The sequence below is a fragment of the Acartia tonsa genome, chromosome 2 (assembly GCF_053477335.1).
Source record: "Acartia tonsa isolate MP-2025a chromosome 2, ASM5347733v1, whole genome shotgun sequence".
NCBI lineage: Eukaryota > Metazoa > Arthropoda > Copepoda > Calanoida > Acartiidae > Acartia > Acartia tonsa.
The window spans coordinates 24,883,125-24,907,539 of NC_137261.1; the positions used below are offsets into that span (position 1 = coordinate 24,883,125).

General features: G+C 35.3%; 2 protein-coding genes across 2 annotated transcripts in view; both read left to right on the forward strand.

The window, feature by feature from the left end:
• LOC145312758 (uncharacterized) overlaps nucleotides 1-4,096 on the forward strand; it is a 29,758-nt gene extending 25,662 nt beyond the window's left edge. Inside the window, exons 7-8 of the mRNA XM_080152003.1 lie at nucleotides 2,660-2,766; nucleotides 3,247-4,096. Coding sequence (XP_080008129.1) covers nucleotides 2,660-2,766; nucleotides 3,247-3,308 — 169 coding nt within the window. The 3' untranslated portion in view covers nucleotides 3,309-4,096. The remainder of the gene's footprint in view (nucleotides 1-2,659; nucleotides 2,767-3,246) is intronic.
• A 10,546-nt stretch (nucleotides 4,097-14,642) lies between these two features.
• Nucleotides 14,643-24,415, forward strand: part of LOC145312481 (uncharacterized) — a 28,819-nt gene continuing 19,046 nt past the window's right edge. The window contains exons 1-8 of the mRNA XM_080151739.1: nucleotides 14,643-15,330; nucleotides 16,186-16,285; nucleotides 16,914-17,064; nucleotides 17,417-17,514; nucleotides 18,868-18,948; nucleotides 19,520-19,576; nucleotides 19,826-19,919; nucleotides 20,829-20,929. Coding sequence (XP_080007865.1) covers nucleotides 14,776-15,330; nucleotides 16,186-16,285; nucleotides 16,914-17,064; nucleotides 17,417-17,514; nucleotides 18,868-18,948; nucleotides 19,520-19,576; nucleotides 19,826-19,919; nucleotides 20,829-20,929 — 1,237 coding nt within the window. The 5' untranslated portion in view covers nucleotides 14,643-14,775. The remainder of the gene's footprint in view (nucleotides 15,331-16,185; nucleotides 16,286-16,913; nucleotides 17,065-17,416; nucleotides 17,515-18,867; nucleotides 18,949-19,519; nucleotides 19,577-19,825; nucleotides 19,920-20,828; nucleotides 20,930-24,415) is intronic.

Below are 24,415 nucleotides of genomic sequence, written 5' to 3' on the forward strand. Positions count from 1 at the left end.
ATTTTATTTAGAGGAGATTCATAAAATTTTCAGGGATATAAAGGGATAAGACAATGGCTGATAAATGGATGTACATCCCCACACAAAATTATTCCTTCTGTAGATTACAATTAATGGTTGAAACGTTTAGACTAAATAATGAAAGTTCCCAAGTTTGTTAAGGCAACGAATACGAAAACGTTATTATAAGACTTTAGGGACCAGTGTAATAAACTGCCCGATTTTAACTCCTCTCCTGAATATTTCTCTATACTTTTATGTCCCTACATCCTTGAATCTGCATGGTCACAAAGAGAAATCTGTCCCTACATCCCTGTATCTGCATGGTCACAAATCAAAGATAAATCTGTTCCTACATCCCTGCATCTGTATGGTCACATATCAAAGAGAAATCTGTCCCTACATCCCTGTATCTGCATGGTTACAAAGCAAAGAGAAATCTGTCTGGTTAGATGAAGCTCAGATTCTCTATAATTAACTTTTTCTGTCCGTAATTTTTTAAGTTGCAAGGGTCAAATATAATAGTTATTTATTTATTGGATCGTATTATAAAAGCTTTCCGCGGACATAAAACTGTTTTTAATCTTATGATTCTACACTTTTTGAAATATACAATCTTAAGAGAAACGAAAATAGACATTATATAGATGTACTCCCCCAATCAGGAAATTTTAGTGTCTATAATACAAAGTAGAACGATGTCTATCTGTCCGTCTGAAGCTTAAGATCTCGGTAACCACTGAACCGATAGAATTCTACTCTTCAGGGAATAAAACTTATTGATTCTGTGGTGGTTTTAAGCTATTTTCTTGGGGGGGGACACCCCAAACCCCCCAAAAAATGAAAATTCCAAATCTCCCCCCCCCCCACAAAAAAAATTAATTTTAGGCAGTTACTTCAAATAAATTGGCAGCATCAGAAATTTTTTTTTATTACCTCTTGGGGCAAAGCCCCTAGAAGCTAGGGGCGAAGCTGCTAGTAATATACAAACTAATAACCCTTTTCTTTTATAATGTGCAAAAATCATTTATCTATTAAAACCGAACACTGTGAAAATTAAGGGAAACTACAAAAATGATGCAATTTTTACAATGCGAATAAAAACTTTCATCATTTGTCACATCATAATTTCTACTCGCATTTAAATTGCAATGATTTATTAGTTTTGTTAAGTATCATTGCAAATAAATGATTTAATCACATACACATGATTTATTATACTAGAACGTTTAATCCATTTATGTAAATAAAATAATTAGGACAGGTTAGGTTAAAGAAGAGTTAAGATAGCAGGTTTTTAGCTACTTTACGGGACTAGATACAAGTTTTTGTTTTGAAAATGGGCCGCTGATAGAGGGTTAATTATATGTTTACACTTTATTACCAATATTCCTAGATGAGCTGAATTTGAATTTCCGAATGTGTACACAGCTTCCTCGGTGTTTCCTCGTCCTATCTCAATATTTACTACTTGCTAAAAAAGCTTCAAACTTCAAAAAAAATCTAAATTTGAAAAATTAAAATTTTGAATGTATAATGTATAAATTGTTAATACATTCAAATTTTGATTTTTAAAAAAGTTTTTAAGTTTTTTAGTTAGTAGTAAATAGTGAGATAGGGTGAGAAAACACCGAGGAAACTGTGTACACATTCGGAAATTCAAATTCAGCTCATCTGTTCCTTGTCTATGTTATTATTGGTCTAATTAAGGGTATTGGAAAAAGTTACAGCTTAATATTGTTAACTAATTATTGTCAAATATTATACGGCAAAGACTATATCTTAATGGCGGAAAATTCAAGTCAAAAGGTTTTCCATTTTGTCAATTTAGAAAATTAGTTAAATGTGGTTTAATTTTTATATTTTTAATGACTTTAAATTATATAATGACTTGATGATTAATTGTATGTTATTAGACTTAATTACATACTTGTGGTCTATTGATATATGTAATTTTATATTTAAAGTACACTATTTCATTTTGTTTTATTTGCAATATTTCTTTATATCAGTGTTTAGCGGCAGATATTTATTTTATTACAGTTAGTTTAGATTAGCCCCATACAATAGTTTAATTACCGCAAAGTTTTAAATTTTGGAAGGTATTGTTTATAAATCACTAGATATAGTGATGAGTATAAAAAAAACACTTTTTAAAACGCATAAATAATATTTTTAAGTGTTAAGTGTTAAGACAAATAAGAACAAGGATGACACCATCCACAAAAGTAAAGCTCTGAAACGTTAAGACAAACGAACTGAAAAAGCAGAAGTTAAATGTATAAGTATAATCAAAATTGTTAGAAAATTTATTGAAAAACTGCATAAATACAGAATGCTGTTTAAATAGAGATGCTTCGCTTATAAAATTGTGTCTTGTTGTAAAAGAAATCAGTTTTTAAAAAATATCAGATGAATAGATTATTTATAACATACAAACATTTGTTGTAATAAAAAGTAAAAATCAGCTTGTTTTAAATGGACGCACGGACTTTCTGTTAACGATTGTGGAGTTGCTGCGGTTTAATACCCCATTTAGATATCCTCTTACCCCATGCTATTGATCTATTGTATACCTTATTTAAAAGTATGATTTTACAGGTTTTTTCTCTATCTAAAATCATTTATGTACGTCGTGTTTAATTATTTTTATTTTCAGTCAATACTACCTGTTGATTGAAGCTGTGGAGAGCTTCAGTGAGCTGCTGATAACCGCTATCGTGGATTATCCTCCAGATCATAATGAAATTCCTGGTACCGTAACAGGTAAATTTTATAAACTATCCCTCAAATCACAGAAGGACAAACAGACATATATAAACAATTGTAGAGTAGCTTTGCTTTAACTTCTATTGTGGGCAATATCTAAATACTATATTAAAAATTTAATTTTACGAGACTATAAACTAAACAAACCGCTATCATGAATCATAGTAAAGCAATTATAGGAATATCCTTTCATATCAGAGGTATGATGTTCGTCTGTCTATTTGTGCCAAAAGATCACAATAACCATTGGACTTATAAGTTTACTCTTAACATTGTAAGCTTCTTATAGGTCCTTTATTTTATAGGAGGATATCAAAAGAATTCACTCCTTAAAAAAATTATATCAACAAAAGTAGAATGAACCTCTCACTTCACCTTTTACTTTTAAAGACACCTCTAGGGGCGCTGTTGTTATCCTTAACTAAACTAAACAAAATTAGAATCTTTATAATGAATTTTAAAAATTCCAAATTGTAGGACCATCAACCAAGCAAACAAGAGATCCAGGGTTTACTATCCAAAGAATGGGAAAGTTGTAAAACAAAATATTTCAATAATTTTTTTTCATGATGTTACTCTAAGCTTTTCTTGATTATTAACAAAATGTTTTTTTAAGCTGTTTATAGTGCCTATAAAAAATGACGCAATGTGATGAAAATTACCAATGATAGGCTATACACAGACTAAATTACCAATGGCAGGTAAGTATACATTTCAATTGACCAATGGTAGGCCAGTTTGACGTCATTTTTATATGCACTATAAAAAGCTTCTGTTTTTTTTATTTTTTCACAATTAATTATACCTGGTTAATAAGACGATTCAAATTACCATTTTTTTAAATAATAAATCACCAACAAAATTTTTAGGGTGATTCTAAATTTAAATTAGCTATATGAAAATTAAATTTTTTAACAAGGTAAATAATCATCTGATCTCGAACTATTATTATTTATTTATTCTATTTAATTAATAATGCCTAGATATTGTTAATAGTCTTTTTTTAATTGTTATAGCTGGAACCTCATTCATATATAGGAATACCTATTTCCACAAAATATACATCCAAAATAATACCTTTCAAGTAGATCCATAATTATATTTGCCAGTTTTATGTAAAATAAATATTTGTTGCCCAATGAAAATTCCAAAACAGTATTCTTTTTAAGTAAAAAGTTTCAATTAAAAAAATATTTTCTCTTACTTTTTTCATTTTTTCTGTAAAAATAAATTTCATACATTGTAAAAGTCGTCATCCGATGCCTTATTGTTAATTTTTTTTGTTATTTTTTTGTGTTTCTTATTTTTAATATATTGTATATATAAATTTTCTGTTTTCTTTTTTAGCTTTAATTATTATTTTGTTCATAGGTCCCTTAAGTCTACTTTAATCTGTATCTACCGGCCCTACTTTATAATTTATCTTTAAATCAGGTATAAACAATAAACATACAGGCAAACAACAGAAATATTTTGGTGGAAGTAATTCTACTTTACAACCCAGTATGACCCATAAAAAGTGTATAATACCATAGCTATTCAGCCTATATTACTTAAAATGATATAAAAAAAAACTCTCCAATAGCTTATAATTGATTAACTGTTTACACCAAAAAAGGGTCAGTAGACAAATACTGTTGCTTATTTTTCAATTTAAGCTTTTGCAAATGATATTGAAAAATCCAAAGTGTTGTAAACTGCCAGTATTCGCTTGGTTAGACTCAAATTAATATTTCAAATATCTTAGCTAATTGCAAAAAGGAATGATTCATCTTTAAAAAAATATTTTGCCACTAACTTTTAAAGGTAAAAATGGTGTCCTCTTATATTTAAAGATTTGTCAAAATCTTGATTGCAAATTTTTTTCTTAAGTAAATTCAATCCCATTATGCAAAGTCTTCTATTACACTTTATGTCCGTAGTTTGTTAAACAGACAAGAACTTCATTGAAAAAAAGATGAATTCAAAATTATAAATATTACAAATTATTGCAATCAAATCATGAGTTGCATTTTAGGAAATTGAATAAATAGCCTTTTATAATATTATTAAAAGAAAACATCATATAGTAATCATTTTGTAATTTTTATATCTAAACCAAATTAAGGAAAAGGATATTAGAAATATTTGGATAAGCTAATTAATAGGTTCATAATTGCCTTCTTTTTAATCTTTTTTTACTATCAAAATTTGCTTTTAGAATTCACAATTTAGGACCTTGAAAAAAATGTATTTTCTAAAAATTATATCATACAGTTGAAATAAAAAAATGAACCATTTAAAATCATTGATATGCGACAATATATTAAACCAAGGAAATATTTGTACATATAAAGCTCAGCAACATCAAACTAACACATATTTAGGTTAAAAAAGGACATCTAAGCTGCAAACTAAGAAGTAGTATAACAATTTAGGTGTCTTAACCTCTTTTCGAGGAAGCTTTGTGTTTATCAAGATCGAAATTAATTTCCTTATTCTATAATTCCAATCCAGAAAAAATGTCGTCTTTGTTTAACTTAAGTACATGACGGACATACGTAAATGCTCTACTTTCACAATAGCTTTGCTACTTCTGTTTATGGTTTAACTGAATAAAATTTCACCAAAAGCAAACAATATTTCATGAAAACCGCCTTAATATTCAAATGTTATTGAGAGGGTAAATGGTGTTCATATGCATTAAGAATATTTTAGGGATAGCGGATAGTGTCATGTGTAATGTCATAAAAATACTTCTAAAAAGGAAGGAAATCCCTAAAAAAGTTATTTATATTTAACGTATTTTTATGACGTCACACTTTACGCTGTTTTTAAGATTTTAAAGTAAATTACTGTTTAGCCCAACATTTTCTAAATAAAATTGTAAATAATGACTTTGATATTCTTAGCGCAACAATAACAAATTTAAATATTAAATATTTTATATTTCAATCTAACTTTCTAGAAATATGTAATGACTTTTGTCAAATAATGAAGGCATTAAACAAAGAATTATCATGTGTGTATTTGTGGAAACACTATTAAGGTTATGCAATAATTTTCCCCTGTCTTCGTTTCCCCCCTTAAATTTGATATAATATGAATTACTAGGTGTTTTATAGCTTCCACCTAATTGTTAACTACGCAAATTGATATTAGAAAAAAAATCATAAAGGCATATAAGAAAAAAAAACTTTTGCATAAGAATTGATAAAATCATCATAATATTAATGCAAAAAAGAAGGTTACTATCCCAAACGAAATTATAATATATATCAAATTTCACCATATTATTTGGCTATTATGAATCATTTCTATACAATACTATTAGCATTCTGTTTGTTAGCTTATATTGTTTAGTTTCAGTAGAAAATGTTATTTGGATATTGGGGTTTTAGACGATATCCTTCTTAAAGCTTAACTCTTTTCTTTTATGGGTTAGCTAAACTTCCCTAAAATTATGCAGCGATCGGTTCAGCTGTGAACGAGATCCTTTGGAACATGAACACACACACATAATACATCTCACTACTTTATACAATACCCCTTGAGGCCTCTAGTGGTAATTGAGGTGATGATGGCTTGATTACGACCTCTCCTCCATTTTTTATTTTAGTTTCAAAAAGAAAAACAAAAAAAAGGGGAGGAGGAGATGGTAACCTTCCTTAAAATATCTATAAACCTTCCCTGGACCTGTGAGAAGCTAACTTGTAAAGGAAAACCGTATAGTTTCAGTGGTTATAGCGATCCTTTGCTAAAGACAAAAAACACCTTATTATCTACTTTATATCATATGGGTCATTTTTTGCAAATGGATCTCGAAGTCTTTACCATTTGTGATAGTGATGGGACATACCAAATAAAAATTGTGATCAATACATGTGTGTGTGTGTGTGTGTGTGTGTGTGTGTGTGTGTGTGTGTGTGTGTGTGTGTGTGTGTGTGTGTGTGTGTGTGTAGTAGTAGTAGAGGAGTAGTAATTGATTCCAATTTCATTTTAATTTTATAATTTTCCACTTGACAGAGCAGATACAAATTAGCCCCTTACCTACCAAAACAGAGATAGGTATTATCATAAACAAGTTAAATTTTGTCCTGCTGTTTCAATTTTTATGTCAATTACTTGACGTTTAACAAAAGTGTTAATTAATTATATTAATAAAATTACTATTTTCTTTAAATAAATTGACAGCATTTCTCTCTGTGTGTTTTTACAGAAGGATCTTGCTAACCGATGAACCGATATGGTTCTCATTTTCAATTAGGCTTTTCGGAGGTCCTATGAGGTTTTATAATTATTTTGTTATAGTTTTCTTCTAACCTTCTAAGAGAATTACCACGTCACCCCACCCCCCACCCCTATCAAGTTCTCGTAGAGGTCTCTAGGGGCATAGCTGCTAGGAATAGTGAAACCTACTTCAAATAATATACCATTCTTCGATGTAACGCTATTCTGCAAAATGATATCAGTGGTGGATTTTTGTAAATAAAACAAAAGCAACAGATTTTAATAGAAGAGGTATTCTAGAAATAAAAATATACTTCAAATTCTTTTTATAAGAATCTAATTCCTTATCCGAGAAAACCGTATTTTTGGCAAGTCTATCAACTAATATGAGAGAGATGATTTAGAGAGGGAAATTTTTAGTGAAAGTTTTATTTTTTTAAATGTTATTATATAATATATTTTATTGCATTTCATCGGGATTTTTGATTTTTTAATGCATGATAGAAATTTGATATTATGATATAAAAACATTTGTTTATCCTTATTCTATTATATAAAATAGTAAGATCTTTATGTATGAAGCTTAAGATTTCAATAACTACAAATCAAAAATGGCTATAGAGTCTTTTTTAATGTTGTAAGTTAATATAATATTTTAACCCTCAACAGTCGGAGGGCAGGCTTTGAACGATATCTTCGACTATTGAGGGTAAAAAAAACATCAGTGATTTTTTATTACGATATTTTATTCGATTAGGAACATTTTTGTCACTTTTTAATTTGCCTAGCAACGATGTACAGATGAAACAAGAATAATTGCGTTCTATATTAGCATAGCTGTTTGAAAGAACAAACTAGACATAATACATCAAAAGATAGGTAGATAGACATAGAAAGAGAGAGATAGTAAGAAAAGGAGGATTTAGAAAAGCGAGACACAAAATATTGACATTATGTAGAAGCAAAAAAGCAAGAAAAACTTTGCATTACAGAAAGCCAAACATACACACAAACGAAGTACGAACACTTATATAGTAGCTTTGCAGCTCATAAAAAAGTAGGTAGACATGCGTACCAAATATTTGAAATCAAATTAATTATGGTTCTGCTCGCTTTGTGTTATCATATGCACGAGACTCAATTTGCGTCATTTGGTTAAGAAAGAAATTAATCACTTTTCTACAATTACGGTGTGTCTGTCAATAATCAAGAATATATATTTAGTTATCTATTGTTCCTTAGAATATTAAATAACTTAGAGTAGAGATATCTGTAACAATTAGGTAAAATTAAGAGTTAATTATAATTATACAACATATGTATGATTATTCTAAACTTAATTATATTCTTTCTTAATTGTACATAAAATGATGATCTTTACAGACTGTTTCAGAGATAAAAATTTCTATATTGAAATAATTTCCAATCTGGCATGGTTGTCAAAAACTGAAAGCACTAATTTTCGGATATTGGAAGGTGGGAAATCAACCCCTAAAACAAAATATGAGTAAAGACAGCTTTTTCATTATTTTACCTCCTCACGGTTTCACATTCTCTCTGGTGGATCGCTGTGAAACCTCTGACTAGAAGTCTATTCCATGTTAAGCTTCGTTTTTTTTGGAAGCTGTTATCCTTGTTCATCTAAAATTACACAATTTTAATCACTGCCCATAAATGATTTGATTTCCAATCTCCTTTTTCATTGCCTAAAAACTGTAATCTAATTCTCTTATCGTCAGGATAAATTGATATAATAAAACTGCAAAACAGTGTTAAAGATTTTGGGCTGGAATTATTTCATATCGTTTGTTTTAAAATTCAAATTGAACATGCAGAAATGACAATTTGGTTCATAAGTAGCTCAGCTTCAGCATAAGCAATTGGGCCAATTGGTAAGCAATGGAGGTGCAATCCGACCATATTTATGAATGTACAAATATTAGTACGGAGGACAGTTATTTTTAAGCTTGACGGCTTATTGTGTCTGATAGCCCATCTAGGATTATATCTCTATCATTTTAGGTATCTCGCTCCAGTACAAACTGTATAATGTTGCGTCAGTCCTGGAATTTATGTTTCACGTTTCAAAATACAGTTTGAGCATTGAATTATTAATGCAGTCTGACATAGATGTTCTTTTTATTTTCTCGTTTTTGATTACAACAAGGAAGAAAACATTCTTATTAGCGCAGTTAAAGAACGAATATTTTAAAAGAGATAATGCCAAGAAAAAAAAATTTAGGTGCAAAAATTATAGTTTTTAAATCCCCCCCTTCCCCCCTACGCGAACCAAAAAAATGATTAAATGAGCTGATATTCCATTACTTAAAATGAATACCCCCAATGAATCATTATCATCCCCCAAAAAGGCTTACAGTTAGGGAGTTGAATCCATTTTTATAGAAGCAGAAATATAATCTATGATTATGGTTTGGACCCTCTAAAACTGTAATCTACCTTTCCACTTTCCCCTCTCTTGGTGAAGATATCTTCAACGCCAATACGATTTTTGAAATGTAAGATTCTGCTTTCCCTTCTCTTGGTGAAGATATCTTCAACGCCGATACGATTTTTGAAATGTAAGATTCCACTTTCCCCTCTCTTGGTGAAGATATCTTCAACGCCGATACGAGTTTTGAAATTTAAGATTCCACTTTTGCCTCTCTTGGTGAAGATATCTTCAACAAGAGAGACAAAAGTGGAATCTTATATTTCAAAAATCGTATTGGCGTTGAAGATATCTTCACCAAGAGAGGGGAAAGTGGAAGGGTAGATTATAGTTTTAGAGGGTCCAAACCATAATCATAGATTATATTTCTGCTTCTTTTAGAAGCCATATAGTCTGATATTTATGTTTACATTAAGTAGGAGCATAGAAACCTGCTTAACTCTATTCTAATCAATACTTTAACCTGAAAATAGCCATATATATTTTAAAGTTTTACCTATTTAAATAAAATAATTAGATAAACAAGGAAATTTTGAATTACATATTGGCTACACTTCCGAAAGTCAAAAAACGCAAAAAAAAAGTATCACATGATAGACAAACTTTCTTGCGTCTTAACTTTTATAATTTAATTTTTCATCACATAGTTCAATGAATTTCTAATCATTTTGTATTTATATTTATCAAGATAAATTAAAGCATAAATTAACCCTTACAAAAAAATCTTAATGATATTGTTCAATTTTCTAGTTTTGACTCTGAAATTTTTATGTTTTCGAACAAGAATACCTAACTCTTATAGCACTTTTGAAAAGAGAATGGGGGGGGGGGTCGATCCTAAACTTTCAATTTTAGTTTTAAAAAGAAAAAGGTGAAATGAAATTGTTTTTTTTTTTTTTTTTTAAAGTTCTCTATAGGGTCTAAAGGTACCTATAAGAAGTTTCACTGTCAAGGAGAACCATATCAGTTTTGACAGAAAGACACCCTGTTACTTTACTTATAAATTTAAAAGTATAAACAGAAAACTTCAATGAAAAAAAAACTAATTCTAATATTTTTCATGATTTCTTTTCCTAAAAGATTTCAATGCAATTTAGTTAAAATAATTTAACATGGTTTTGTTAATGAAAGATATAAATTTGACAGTTAATGTGTGTGTTTTTAGAAAACAGTACTTTTACAGATCATAGCTACTCTCATAAATATTTTGTCTTCACATAGATACATAAGATTATTTACTGTAGCTGCATAATATGAGCAAAAAGTTTTAGTGATTTTATCATTTTAACTTAAATTTTGTTGAAGAACGAAGAAAATTTTTTTGAGAAGAAAGGGCTGTTTTAAAAAAGGGTGGGTGAGTATTTTTTACCAATACTTCAAAATAGATTAAAACAGGTTAAAATTATGGGTTTGTCAGTTGTATGTATGTATGTAGCCTTGATTCTCTGAAGTTAGGATTCAGATGCACGAGGAGATTGGAGGTAAGAATCCTTTAACCAATCCTAGATTGGTAAGCTTCGAGCACAACTGAGTGTATTCTATGTTATATTACAAGCTGACCTGCAATTCTTGTGGAAGCTACTCAATTATTACATCACCCTGGCCTGGAGTTTTGGCAGGTGTTCCATATTTTTAGCAACTCTAATTAATGGCACTCTCATATGAATGAGGAGCATGGACGAGAGAAAGTACGATTACAGTTGCTTGATAGGTAGGATCCTAACCTCCTACAAATCTCCCTCCTTACAACCTAAGGGCATCACAGGGAAGGTTGCGTGATTATATTCTGACAAATTGCAACAGCATTTGTCAACCAAGTGCAATATCTATGAGGAGACTTGAAATCGGATTTTTCCAACACAGCGTAGTGCGCTGACAACTACTCTATGGGACACCCTCAAAGTTGTCAGTTAAACTGTTTTCGAGATTTAATTAACCATACATGAATACATTTATACAAATTTATTATAATTCTAAACAACTTGTAAACCAATGGAAAAATTCATTCTTGTGTTTTTTTCTCCAACTTTCACTGTTACTGATGTGTGGATTATGATGGTTCAACAAATCAGCAAGACTCGAAATTAATTATTTATCGCATCGTATTATAGACAGCTAAGTATAAGATTAAAAACAGATTTGTTAAACCCAAGAGACAAATGCCCAAGCTAAAACTTTTGGTATTAATTTTACGATTTTCTTTTAATCTTCGTAGAATATCTGTAATTCGATGCTATACATGATTTTTCATTATGGCTAAGAGCTGGTTTTAATCCACCGGATATTAATCGGATTAGAACCACACTGGAAACGATATTTTAAACTATCCTAAACCATATTACCACTATGCTATTTTGAGATAATTTGCGTGGAAACATATGAACACCACAGTGTATATTATCCAATAGTTTAGATAAATTGGATTGTCTACACGTTTCTACTACTAATTGTAGTCTACATAAGGGGTAATTTTGTGTGTCATCATTGAAGATGAACATCAATTGTCGTATCCCTTCAGATCCCTGATTATATTACTACTATGCTATTTTAATAAAACTTGCGTGGAAACATATGAACACCACAGTGTATATTATCCAATAGTTTAGATAAATTGGATTCTGATTTGCCCACGAGTTAATGGACAATGTATCGAAACAAAAATTGATAACCCTGTTCTATGATGTTAACAATTGAGATGACTTGAGTTTTGAGCTAAAAAGCCTAACTTTAAATATCCGTCTTTGTTATTTGATACAATAAGTGCAGAATTATAGACTAACAAGGCGCTTAACTGAGATTGGGTCCAGATGCATGCAAAAAAGCATCCACCCACCTAAAACTCCCTGCATCCCTCTACACCCCCTACATCTTTTGCCTGTGAGACGATAGAACCTTGATGGAGACCCAAATTTTGTTGTTGCCAGAGGTTTTTTTTATAACAACGCCCAAACAGACTCTGATCTTCGCTGATTTATTCAAAATACGTCTACTAGTGCATATGCATCATTATATGCCTTTATCCGTGGTGATTTTAGACGACTACTTTTCACTCACTCTGTCTCTGTCCCTTATGATTAGCCCAGCAATAAAGGGATAAGAAATTCTCATCCAGTATGCTTGACCATGTAATTTGTTTTATACAAAGGATTGTAATTAAATTTTACGAGGTTGATACGGAAAGTGTCATGTGTGATGTCATAATAATACGTCTACAAAGGATTTAGACGTATTTTTATAACGTCACATATGACACTTTCCGTATCTCCTTTTGCGAGGTATGCATTACAAACTATAACTTTAAAGAAAATCTTTTTTAATGACAGAAAAATTTACAGATATTTTTCGTTTGTTGAAATATCCATAAGCCCCTGTATTGATTTCTACTTGTCGGTTTTGTGGTTTATTGCGCTAATGCTTCAATACTAAACAAATTTAACACACGTACTTACAAATTCTATATAATTATTACCCTACAGGTTTTAAGTATCTGTTGATCTGTTACTTATAGATCTAAACTGGATAAGACAATAGCCGATAAATCCATGTAAATCCCTTTATCTATATAACAATCAAAATTGGATAAAAGTGCCAAAAGTTGTTAAGACAAAGCCCAGTTCACAAAAGAGTGTTAGAGGACGACCTATTTTTTCTGCAAGTCAACCCAAATAAGTACAACCAATTAATACCTTTCTAAAAATGGCCAACCTAAAACTTTTAAAGATCAACCTAAAGTCTCCGGAGGTCGATCTATGTTTTTTTGTGAACTAGGCTTATAAAAACGTTAGTATAAAACACTGGGGGACTAGTGGAATAAACAATGTCCCCTCCCACCATGGTTCTTTAGTAACGCTCGGAATTATTCCTGTTTTGGGGCTAAGGAATTTTCTCAAACTCTTACTCGCACCACACATTCTAGTTATAGGTATTATGCTTAAACTCTATAGTGTGACGTGGTGCAATAAAGACCTTTTAGTAAGTCGTTTCATATATCACAATTTCAACAAATATACACTGCAGATATTAAAATATTATCATAGAAATGTTATTAGAAAAAAATTATCATTTTTGAATGTCTGTATAATTGTAAATAAATATAAATTTGTTAATTTTCTGGCGAAAATGCGGGTAAGCTAATATAACTTAAATTTTTCCAATATTAAAAATCACAAAACCTCTGCAACATAATGTAGAAAAGTTTTTATTGTAAGTGTGTAAGACTTTTAAGATATCGTAGACCGTTTGTAACATTTTTCCATTTTCAGGATGTCTAATATTGGTCTACGGCAGGTTTGAGGCTATTTTTGGGGGGATTAGTTATTCCCCCTAAAAGAAAAGACCCGTAGGGCTTTTATTCCTTCCGACAAAAAAAAATAAATGTTGTGGTGTAATAGGAAAGGGGTGAGGCTATCAGAATTATACATGGGTAAAATAAAGTTTTTAAATAAACGCAAGTCAGAATAATTCTCTATTTTCTAAAATATCTTAAGCTGTAATGTGCTGTAATGTATTGTTGAGCTTAATTGGTTACGTCGCCTCTTCAGATATTGCTCTCAGAGACATAATAGAGAGGGGGGGGGGGAGGAATAGGCTTAAAGAGGAGTGGAGGGGGGTGTTATCGGAGAAATGAATAGGGAAACAATGTGAGGGGGAATTTTGTACATGCAACCTTTCTTCATAACATGGAAATATTTATACGCCAGCAATAGAGACGAGTATTTGGATAATAAATGGTATATCTAAAGGCTACTGAACAGAGTCCAAACAAGGATGACAACATTCGTAAAAGCAAAGCTCTGAAATGGTAGGACAAACGAACAATAACACTTCTAGAGTGTCAGAAGTGAATAATCGAAATATAAATTATAAAAGTCAAAACAAAATTGTTAGTTAATTTGTTGAAAAACTGCTTAAGTACAGGATAATGTTTAAGGACATACTTACATATTTAAGACTTGATTATAGAGATGCTATGCTCATAGCTTTATACTTTGTTGTCTTAGAAATCAGTATTCTACAAGTCAGAATGGAATTTTTGTTTTCATTCTAAATTTGATTTTTTTCTGTATAATTTTTCCTGTATCTGTGATTATGGGTGCGTTTATGTGGGTATATGTCAAGCATTCATACATGTATGTGTGTATGTGTGTGTGTTTGTGTGAGTGTGTGTGTTTGTTGAAAAAAATGTATATGTTGTAAGGGCTATGATTGGGACAAGTGGGCTCCAATTAGCCACCACTCGCGGCCTCACAAGCTTCTACACAATTCTCTCAATTGGAGTTAATCAGACAATTTTCATAATACAAGCAATTTTTATTCAACACAAATTATTGAGAATTTCGTGTGTGGTGATGGAGACTGGGGGGAAAGATCAGTCAATTTGTGACCCTAGGTTCAACCAGTCTTCACCAATACAGGCTAATAAATCATTGTTGTCATTAGAGGCATCAACTAGCCTTGATGATAATAAAGGTAAATATGGAAGTGAATCATTCAACTGCAAATTGTACCAGGCAGCCTCCAGCCCCTTTATTATATCCGATAGTTCCAATGCAAACTCTAATGGTTCTCAGTCAATTGAGTCGAGAATCCACAGCTCATCTGACTCTGTGGTTGAGATAACAATATCTCCCACAAGCTCCGGCTGTTTGACAGGTATAGGACCGCCGCCTGAGCTTATTTACAGTCCTGGTGGCAGCCTCAGTGTGCCCGGCCAGCTGCCAATACGTGGCAATCATGATTATGTGACCCTAAGATCCGCCGATGGCAGTGGGATACTAAGACAAGTGAATTTAAGTGGTGGCGGTCATTTGCTGGGAGGTGGTCATGATCAGCACTCGCTGGACCGGTCATGCCAGGAGGACGGGCAACATCAGTCTTTACCAGAGTTACCAGATCTTTTACAGGTAAAACAGTTTTATTCAAACAGAGCCCTAGACAAAAAGATATATATTTGCAGAACGAAGCCCAATATGTACTACTTTTGTACCACTATTGATTCCTGTGACGTCATAAAAATGAGGGATTCTCCATCTCTTTTTCCGGGGTTTTCTTTCCCACTTCTCCTCTCAGCTCCCTCATTTGTATGACGTTACAGGAATCAAAAGTGGTACGAACGTGGTATGGCTTGGGCTTCGTCTATTTGCAGAATATAGGGATAGAAAAATGATAGAATAATAATTATCCTCTATTCTTATTTGCCTTTCAAATCCTAATTATTGGTTGAAAGAAAGGGTTAAAAATGGTTTATCTTTTTAATCCTGAATATCTTTAATAAATAAAAAGTGAAAACGCTTTGTTAATATCAAAGTGCTTATTAATTACCTTCTTATTACTCTTCTTTTTTCCCGTCAAATCAATAATAATCAATTTTTTGTTTGATTCCTATCTCGACTCAGATAATTGCAAATGTTCAAAAATGATGGTTCGATGATGGAACATTACGGAAAGTTGTCTTGTTACGGTTGTGAATTATTAAGATTTAGTTGCTAAAGAAATCAATACGATATATTTTTGATGCTGTGAGTATTGGTGCAAAAAATATGACGTAACAAAAAAAATTAGCTAATGAGAGGCCACTATAAATTTTACCATTGGTCAATAACGGCCTCTCATTGGCTAATTTTTTTTGTTACGTCATATTTTTTGCACCAATACTCACAGCATCTATATTTTTTCTTTTATTAAATACTAGCGAGGCCAATTAAGTCTACGAATACAATATCTCTTTAAATAAATTTAGCTATTTTAAAATTTTTAAGATTCACCAGCCTGGAATGTTTGTGTCCAACACTGGGATATCAAGTTTGAGTCCCGACGTTACAGTTTATTCAAGAAGTACTTCCACCCCACACTCTATTGGTAAATACAATTTTTATAAGAGATGCAACTAGTTGCTTCGCCCCTAGTTTCTAGGGAAGGGCGAGGGAGTTCAGGAAAATAACCACCAAAATATATTTATAAAGCTTCCCTGAAAAGAACAATCAAGCAGTTTCCGAGATCTTTAGCTACCAACAAAAAAACTTACTACTTTATATTATAGGATATGTGTCGGTCTGTGGGAATATTGTCTGCCTTTTTTATCAATCCTTCTACGTTGACTATCAGTCTACTGATTCTAGTTCTCAAGTTTGTCTGTTTTTGTCTATTCTAGTTTATCATAGCAAAGCTACTATGATTAATTTTGTCTGTCCGTCCTATAGTCAGTCCATCCGTCAGTCCGTTAGGCATTGAAGTTTTCTTTTCTGGTACTGAAGATAGACAGCTAAAATGTTTAGTAAAGATTCCCTGTACAAATGATTTACTCTGTGTGTTGGTACTAATTAAAAAGTCATAAATACTTTTTTTCATAAAGATTTTGTGAATTTCTATGATTTTATTATATTCTTTTTATTTCTTTTTCGTTTATATAACAATTAAACGTTTGCACTATAAGTCCTTTTGTCCGTCCATGATATTATCATCCTTGTTTCTTGAATATTTTTTTCAGAGACTAAATGCAGTGCATCCCTACCACTTCACCTTCAATCAGACCTTGTTTACTCCAATGTTGGCCTACCCACAGCATTCCCTACCGACCATACAGACCATCATCACACACACTCACATCATCAACCCTTCCTTCTGAAATACAGTCCTAGGTATTCAATCGCTTCCACAAAAATGACAATCAGCAACTTATGAGAAATCTCTATAGGTATTAAACTCCTAAAAATGATAGTATTTACTTTTACTGCATCCTGTATTTACGAAATAATTTTATGCAATATTTTGTTTAGACTTACAAATTAGTGTTCTGATATTAAAATCGGAAACTCTACCAGATTTATAGTTCGTTTGTCCCTCCTTCTGATATCAAAGCTTCGCTTTTATGGATGTAAAGTTTCAGATTAGGTTTAAAGTTAGATTTAAAAGGTGGCATTGAAGAGTTTTATATTGTATTTTAATAATATAAAAAGTAAGACTTTGATCGATTGATTACCCTGGACCTAGTGAGTCTGATACTGGTGGCCTGCATGTGCTAGAGTGTGGCCAGGAGGATTGTAAACAGGATCCAACTGGAGGCTGTTCCAATGATTCACCCCTTCCAGGTAAGGTTTTACATTTTTAATCATCCTAATAATAAAGTAAAAGGATCTCTGTGTGTGTGTCTTTACCGAAGTATCTCGGATTTAGAGGCCTCTAGTGGCGTAACCGCTAGATTTTATAAAGTAGATGGTAAGTTTTTTTCGTTTTCACTTTCTGAATTCGTTAACCACTGACTTATGTTTTTTTTACAGCCATCCCTCCCGTTTATGGTAGGGGCAGAGCCGATGGTCCATAATATAAAGATCTTTTGTTTAAAGCAAAGATCTTTGAACATACTGGGTGGGTTAGATTGTGCTATTCAGGGTAACTTAGGGCTTTAGAGGCTAGGGACGCAACTGCTTGTAAATTTGAAAAATAAACAATCAATATAAATATAATTGTTAAAAATAATACAGAAACTTTTGAAAGTTTTCTCAAATTATTTTTCCTTGACCAAAATATTATTTTTTTTCCCACACAATATTTGGGGAATCTAAGATTTGATGAAGTGATAGTGAAATATATGCGGGTAATAAGCATTTTATAATACATATTTACTAATGTGTGGAAATTCTTTTATATAAGTTAATTTAAAGTTTAAAATTTTCATATTTTAGTAGCTTTTATTATCAAATTAGGAAGGCCTAAATATATTTAGGAAAAATGGCCTCTTACTAAAAAAAGAAATTTAGCGAGTTTACGTACGTCCGTAAGTCCCCATTCCCCTCATCTTATAGGATCTTGGACAAAGTAGCTTCGGACAAAGTAGCTTCAGGACAAAGTAGCTTCGGGACATTTACTTAAGAAAAGTAGCTTCCTAAGAAAAAAAGTCTCCAATATGGCCGCAGCGCTCGGCCCCCTTGCCTGCCTAGCCGCGGGCGCTCGGCTCCCTAGCCTATAACCTAACCTAACCTAACCTATGTTAGCCTCAGAACATTTATTTAAGAAAAATATCATCAACTGATAATACATAGTTGGTTTAGAATTTCGAGGATTTTGCAAAAAGTGGTTGATAGATTTTTACAATTTTTAATATTGTTTTTACAAGTTTTAATAATGTTTTTACAATTTTTTGGTTAGGTTAGGTTATAGGCTAGGGGGCCGAGCGCCCGCGGTTAGGCCGGCCATGGCCTTTATTAACAGTGGAGGCTACTTTCCTTAGGAAGCTACTTTGTCCGGAAGCTACTTTGTCCTGAAGCTACTTTGTCCTGAAGCTACTTTGTCCTGAAGCTACTTTGTCCGAAGCTACTTTGTCCAAGATCCATCTTATACACTAGTCGATTTTAGTTTAATGAGAGGTGACAAAACGCTGTGCCTTCCACTGGTCCGTTTGACCGTATGTCTGATTTGTGGTTTTCATCTTTGTTTTTCTGTAGGAATAGAAACTTTCTGTTCCAGTGTAGATGAAAGATTATTGTCCAGCTCTCCTGATTATTCTTATGCAACAGCCGTCTCAGGTAAAAAAAAACATTTTTAAATTTTCAGAATTAAGTCAGTACTTTTTTTACATCCCTCTACCTGTCTAGTTCAAACATTTTTGCTCAAAATCATTAAGCGGGAAGCACTATAACCGAAGCGATAATAAATCGATGAATACAGATGTATAACCAGACAACTACCTGGATCCCCCTGTTGGGGACCTTTTTATTGCTTTCTGATAATTTGTAGCGACTTGGCTGTGATAATATTCCTTACGCTATTGGTTGAATTTCACAGACCCAATTGAGAGTCGGCACATGGTCATCGGGCAGTGACATCAATTTATTCAACCCCTTCCCCGGACCTTCTAGAGTTTTTCTCTATTGAGGCTATAAAGATCCAGTTGCTTATTGGATTTATAAAAATTGGATTAGACGAGTCAAATTTCTTTCTTTCTCAAACTCTTATTATGCTATATTCTACATGTAACACATAAGTTCTAATCATATAATATCCTTTTCTTTTTTCTCTGTTTTCCTTAATCATTTCCTCTTTATGTTGACCGTACATTTCCTGCATTTGGATGTGACAGTCCTTGTTTAATTTTAGGATGTTATCTTAGTTCAAGTTGGACAAACGACCCTGGACCACCGCCTCCTATTTTACAGGGAAAATAAACATCTTTTTTTCAAATTAATTTAAATATCTTGCTCTTAACGTGATTATAAAAAACAAATGAGTTATTTTAATATTGGTAACTGCTGATAACCAGTTGTAATATTTGGGGCATTATAACTTTTTCTTTCTATAGGTACAATATCCTTACTCACGCTTTAATTGGGGGAGAGCAGATGGAAATTATTTTCTTCCATTTAACTATCACTGTATCATTGTAAAAATATTTTTTTTTTCTCAAGACCTTACAACCAATAAAACCAGAATTACTACCTGAACTTTCATCATTGAGTAGCACCACTCCTAGACACATTTCTTCATCTAATTATACAAGGTAATACTTTCATTATTGAGCAGCACCACTCCTAGACACATTTCTTCATCTAATTATACAAGGTAATACTTTTATTATTGAGTAGCACCACTCCTAGACACATTTCTTCATCTAATTATACAAGGTAATACTTTTATTATTGAGTAGCACCACTCCTAGACACATTTCTTCATCTAATTATACAAGGTAATACTTTCATTATTGAGTAGCACCACTCCTAGACACATTTCTTCATCTAATTATACAAGGTAATACCTTCATTATTAAGTAGCACCACTCCTAGACACATTTCTTCATCTAATTATACAAGGTAATACTTTCATTATTGAGTAGTTACCAGAGAGAGAAAGAGGACAATAGGATGTTTATTACACTAGTCCCCAAAGTTTTCTATTGACATTTTCTTAATCGTTCACTTGACAACTTTGGAAACTTTGGTGAATTTTAAATTGATTGGTTTATTGAGTTGAGTGTTCAAACGTTTTAACCACTAAGTTTATTCTATAGAAAAGGTAATTTTGTGTATCATCATTTGGGTTGAACATCAATTTATCGGCATTGTCTTATCCCTTTAGATCCATGAATAGTTGCCGTGTTACTTATGGATATGACTATTGAATTTTATCGACACATTACAATCTTTCCCGATTTTGTATTACTTTTGCGGAACATGATTCCAGTTACGTCAAATTTTTCTTTCCCGAAAAAGGGCAGGGGGGAAGAAAAAAAAGAGATGGGAGAAAAGGGGGTTTTCCCCATCTATTTTGAAGAGATTTTCTTCCCCCCTTCCCTTTTTCGGGAAAGAAAAATATGACGTAACTGGAATCATGTTCCGCAAAAGTAATACAAAATCGGGAAAGATTGTAATGTGTTAATTTTATCATAATTTAATTTTCTTCATAATTTTAGACCACTTGGGTTGGAAGGGAGCGTGGCTAATCGTGAATTACACTTACCAGACATATCCAAAGCTTCACTTAACAACACTGTTACGTCGACAACTAAATCAGGTTAGTAATTAAGTAAGATGGAAGACAATTTGATGATCCTCCTATTGTTTTATAGACTAATATACTGTATTTTAGAAGATATTTTGAATTTGTATAAGAACAATGATTGATTTATAACATTGGACTGTAAATTACAATGGTATTCAAAGTTTTACAATCACGTTATCTCATTTGTTGGCTAAAAAATTTTTGATCTTCAGATGGGGTTTAATTCTGTTAAACTTAATTAGGGATGTATACTGTATAGTATATCAACATATTATCCAATGTCTAGTTCTGGTAAGCCGAGCGTACTCGGCCCACGGGGTAACGAGTTCGGATTCAACGGGCCCTAGCCTTTAAGTATTCTACCAAACAAACAAGCAGGATTCAATCATACAGAATTATATATTTAAACTGAATAATATTTACAAGTTATGTTTACTATATATATACAACAAAAATATGACAATAGTTAGGTTTGAAGGGGGTGTGGGGCGCTAGGGCTTAGCGCCCGACGGTAGACAGGCTGTGGGGGCAGCGGTGGTAAAAGGGGAGGCAGTGCCTCCCGATTATATAAGTGCATGATGGACTCGTGATAGTTGCATGTTCAAGTCCCCTCCCCACATTTAGGCAGGCTTAGTTTGACCGCCGGGTGCGGGGTTAACAGCGGTCATGAGATGGATAGTGATATAATAGGATTAGTGCGGGGGGTTTGTTATCATAAGTCACAGCGAAGCAACTCTGTATTCGGCCTGTCCGTATGGGCGTCGTATTACCACAACCTCCCCTTCAAGGGTTGCGTGGCTCCTGAGCCACCAGGCCTTGAACCTGGGGATACGACAGCCGGCTCATGCGCCGGACAGGCAGTTCCTGGGGCACAGCTCGATGGAGGACAGCTCGGGCTACACAGGCTCCTCGGGACACTCGTTGCTCGGTCTGACTGTGGTTGGTGATCAGCATTGTCAGCTCCTGGTTGGCTTCTAGGCGTGGGTTGGCCACGGCCAGGCCTCGCCGCTGGAAATTTTGCCTCGTCTGCAGGATCAGTTCTGTCTCGGCTGGTAACTGGACATGGAGGCCTAGGCAGATTCTGGTGGTTCCTAAGGGTGGAATGGTGATGGCAAAGGGCGCATAGAATTCCATGGGGGCGCCTGCTTGATTCAGGTTGCTTGGCCTCCTAGCTCCTACCCGGATGGGGATGGCTGTCATCAGCAGGGGGCACATGGCTTCTTCTTCTTCTTCTGGGGCGGCTTCTTCCATCGCAGTGGCTGGCTCTTCTCCTACAGGTCCGCTGCTGGCTGGCAGGTTCTCCATGTCTGCGTCAGGGTTCCAGATGGCATCTCTGAGTGGCTCTGGAGCGGGCGGCGGCGGCGGTGGTTCGTTGGGTTGCTCCTGCAGGTTTTCCTCCACTGGGTCACGATCTTGGCCGCTAGGCTGTGGGGCGGCTGCGGCTGGCTGGTGCACTGGGAACTCTCCTGGGTTGCTAGCTGCGGGCGCCGCCGCTCCAACTGGCAGCTCGGTGGCATCCTCGTCGCCGTCCACGTCAACTTGGATGTCGTCTGGGATCTGGTGGGCAGTCACATCTCCAGTGTAGTTGCGCAGTCGGCCTACATGCGCGGTAACTTCTGAGATCCTGGCTACTGGAGAGGCAGGTTTGATGACATAATGGACTTCTGTAGCTTTCCTCACTACCTTCCAGGGGCCAGTCCATCTCTTGGTAATCTTGGCTGCCTTTCCTGGCACCAGGCGAGGGGCCAGGTACCAGACCAAGTCTCCAACCTCATACTTGGCCGTGCCTTCGTAAGCTGCCGCGCTCCTCCTGATGGCTCCCTCCTCCTTCTGCTGGATGGCATCATAAACTGCATAGTAGCGCTGCAACAGAGCTTGGACGTTGGCTGGAACTGAAGCATACTCGGTCTCTGGCAGCCGTAGCACCATGTCCACCGGAAGTTTGGCCTCTCTCCCAAAGAAGGCCAGGAACGGGGTCACACCAGTGGATCTACAGGCCTTGGTGTTGTAGGCAAAGGCGATGGCAGGCAGGTGGGGCTCCCAGTTGTTATCGTCTCTATCCAGGAACAGGCGCATGCCTGTGTTGAGCGTCCTATGAAACCTCTCCACTCGGTTGGACTGCGGATTGTAGGGTGGTGGATGTGTCAGGCCAATCTCGAGCCGGGAGGCCAGTTCCTGGAATACCTGGCCGGTAAATTCCATTCCATTGTCGGAATGGATCTTCAGGGGGCATCCGAACGTGGCCAGGTGGCGGTGCAACAGGGCTTCAGCCACCGTGAGGGTGCGCTTGTTGGGGATGGCGTAGAGGCTGACAAACCGGCTAAATCCATCTTGGCAGGTGAGGATGTAGCGGTTCCCAGCTGGGGTCTCTGGCAGTGGCCCCACCAGGTCGATGAATAGGACTTGCTGTGGATACCCCTGGCGGGAGGGCACGTGGATCCCCTGCTTCAGCCTCTCCTTGGTAACTTTCTGGACACACTCAGGGCAGGTTTGTACCATCAGGCGGACGTCACGGGCCAGGTTGGGCCACCAGAAGTGCATGGCAACGCGGGCGATAGTTGCGTCCATCCCAAAGTGCCCAGCCATGGGGGTCCCATGGGCTAGAAAGAACGCATCCTGCTGGAGGGCCGAAGGCAGCAGGTATCTTGTCCTCTCTCCTGTCAGAGTCTGGTCAGTGGTGGTGAGGCAGCCATGCTCGTCAAGCCCCAGGGCTGAGAAGCGGCTGGCGTACTGTTGCTCGTCTCGTTCCTTGCCACGCAGCTCAGCCTTGGTTGGGGCCTTGCCATCAGCCACCCATTGGCGGACACGGAGCAGGAGGGGGTCCTGTGTCTGGGCTTCCAATACTCTAGCTGAATCCAGTCGGGCGGCAGGAGGCCGGCTAGCTGCGGGCTCCCCTAGCTGGGCCAGGTTGTGGATATACTCAGCCTGCTCTGCTAATTCTTCGGCGCTAGCCGTTGGCATGTTGGCATCTTCCCGGCGGCTGAGGGCGTCGGCGTTGGTATTCTGGGTGCCAGGCCTGTGGCAGACGGTAAAGTCTAAGGCCGCTAGCTCCTCCTGCCAGCGGGCCACCATCCCTGTGGATGTGTTCAGTGATTTCATCTGTAGCAGGGCAGAGGAATCAGTGTTGATCTGGAAGCTGCGGTAGGACAAGATGCCGTGGAATTTTCGGATCCCATAGATAATGGCGGCCATCTCTCCCTTCCAGGACGGGTAGCGCGTCTCAGGGTCGGTTGTCTTGCGCCCCACGGCGGCAATCAGCCTCTCCTTGCCCTCCTGGCATTGACTCAGTATGGCAGAGATGGCGCGGCTGCTGAAATCTGTGGTGAGCTGGAACACTGCTGGTAAATCAAACCTGGGCGGCGCTCGGATGGGGGCCTGTCGGAACTTGTCCTTGAGTTGCAGCAGCTGGGCTTCCATCTCAGGCGTCCAGGTTAGGGCCTTGGCCGTCTTCTGCCGATTCATCTCGTAGGTGAGGTCTGCATACTCTGGGATGAACAG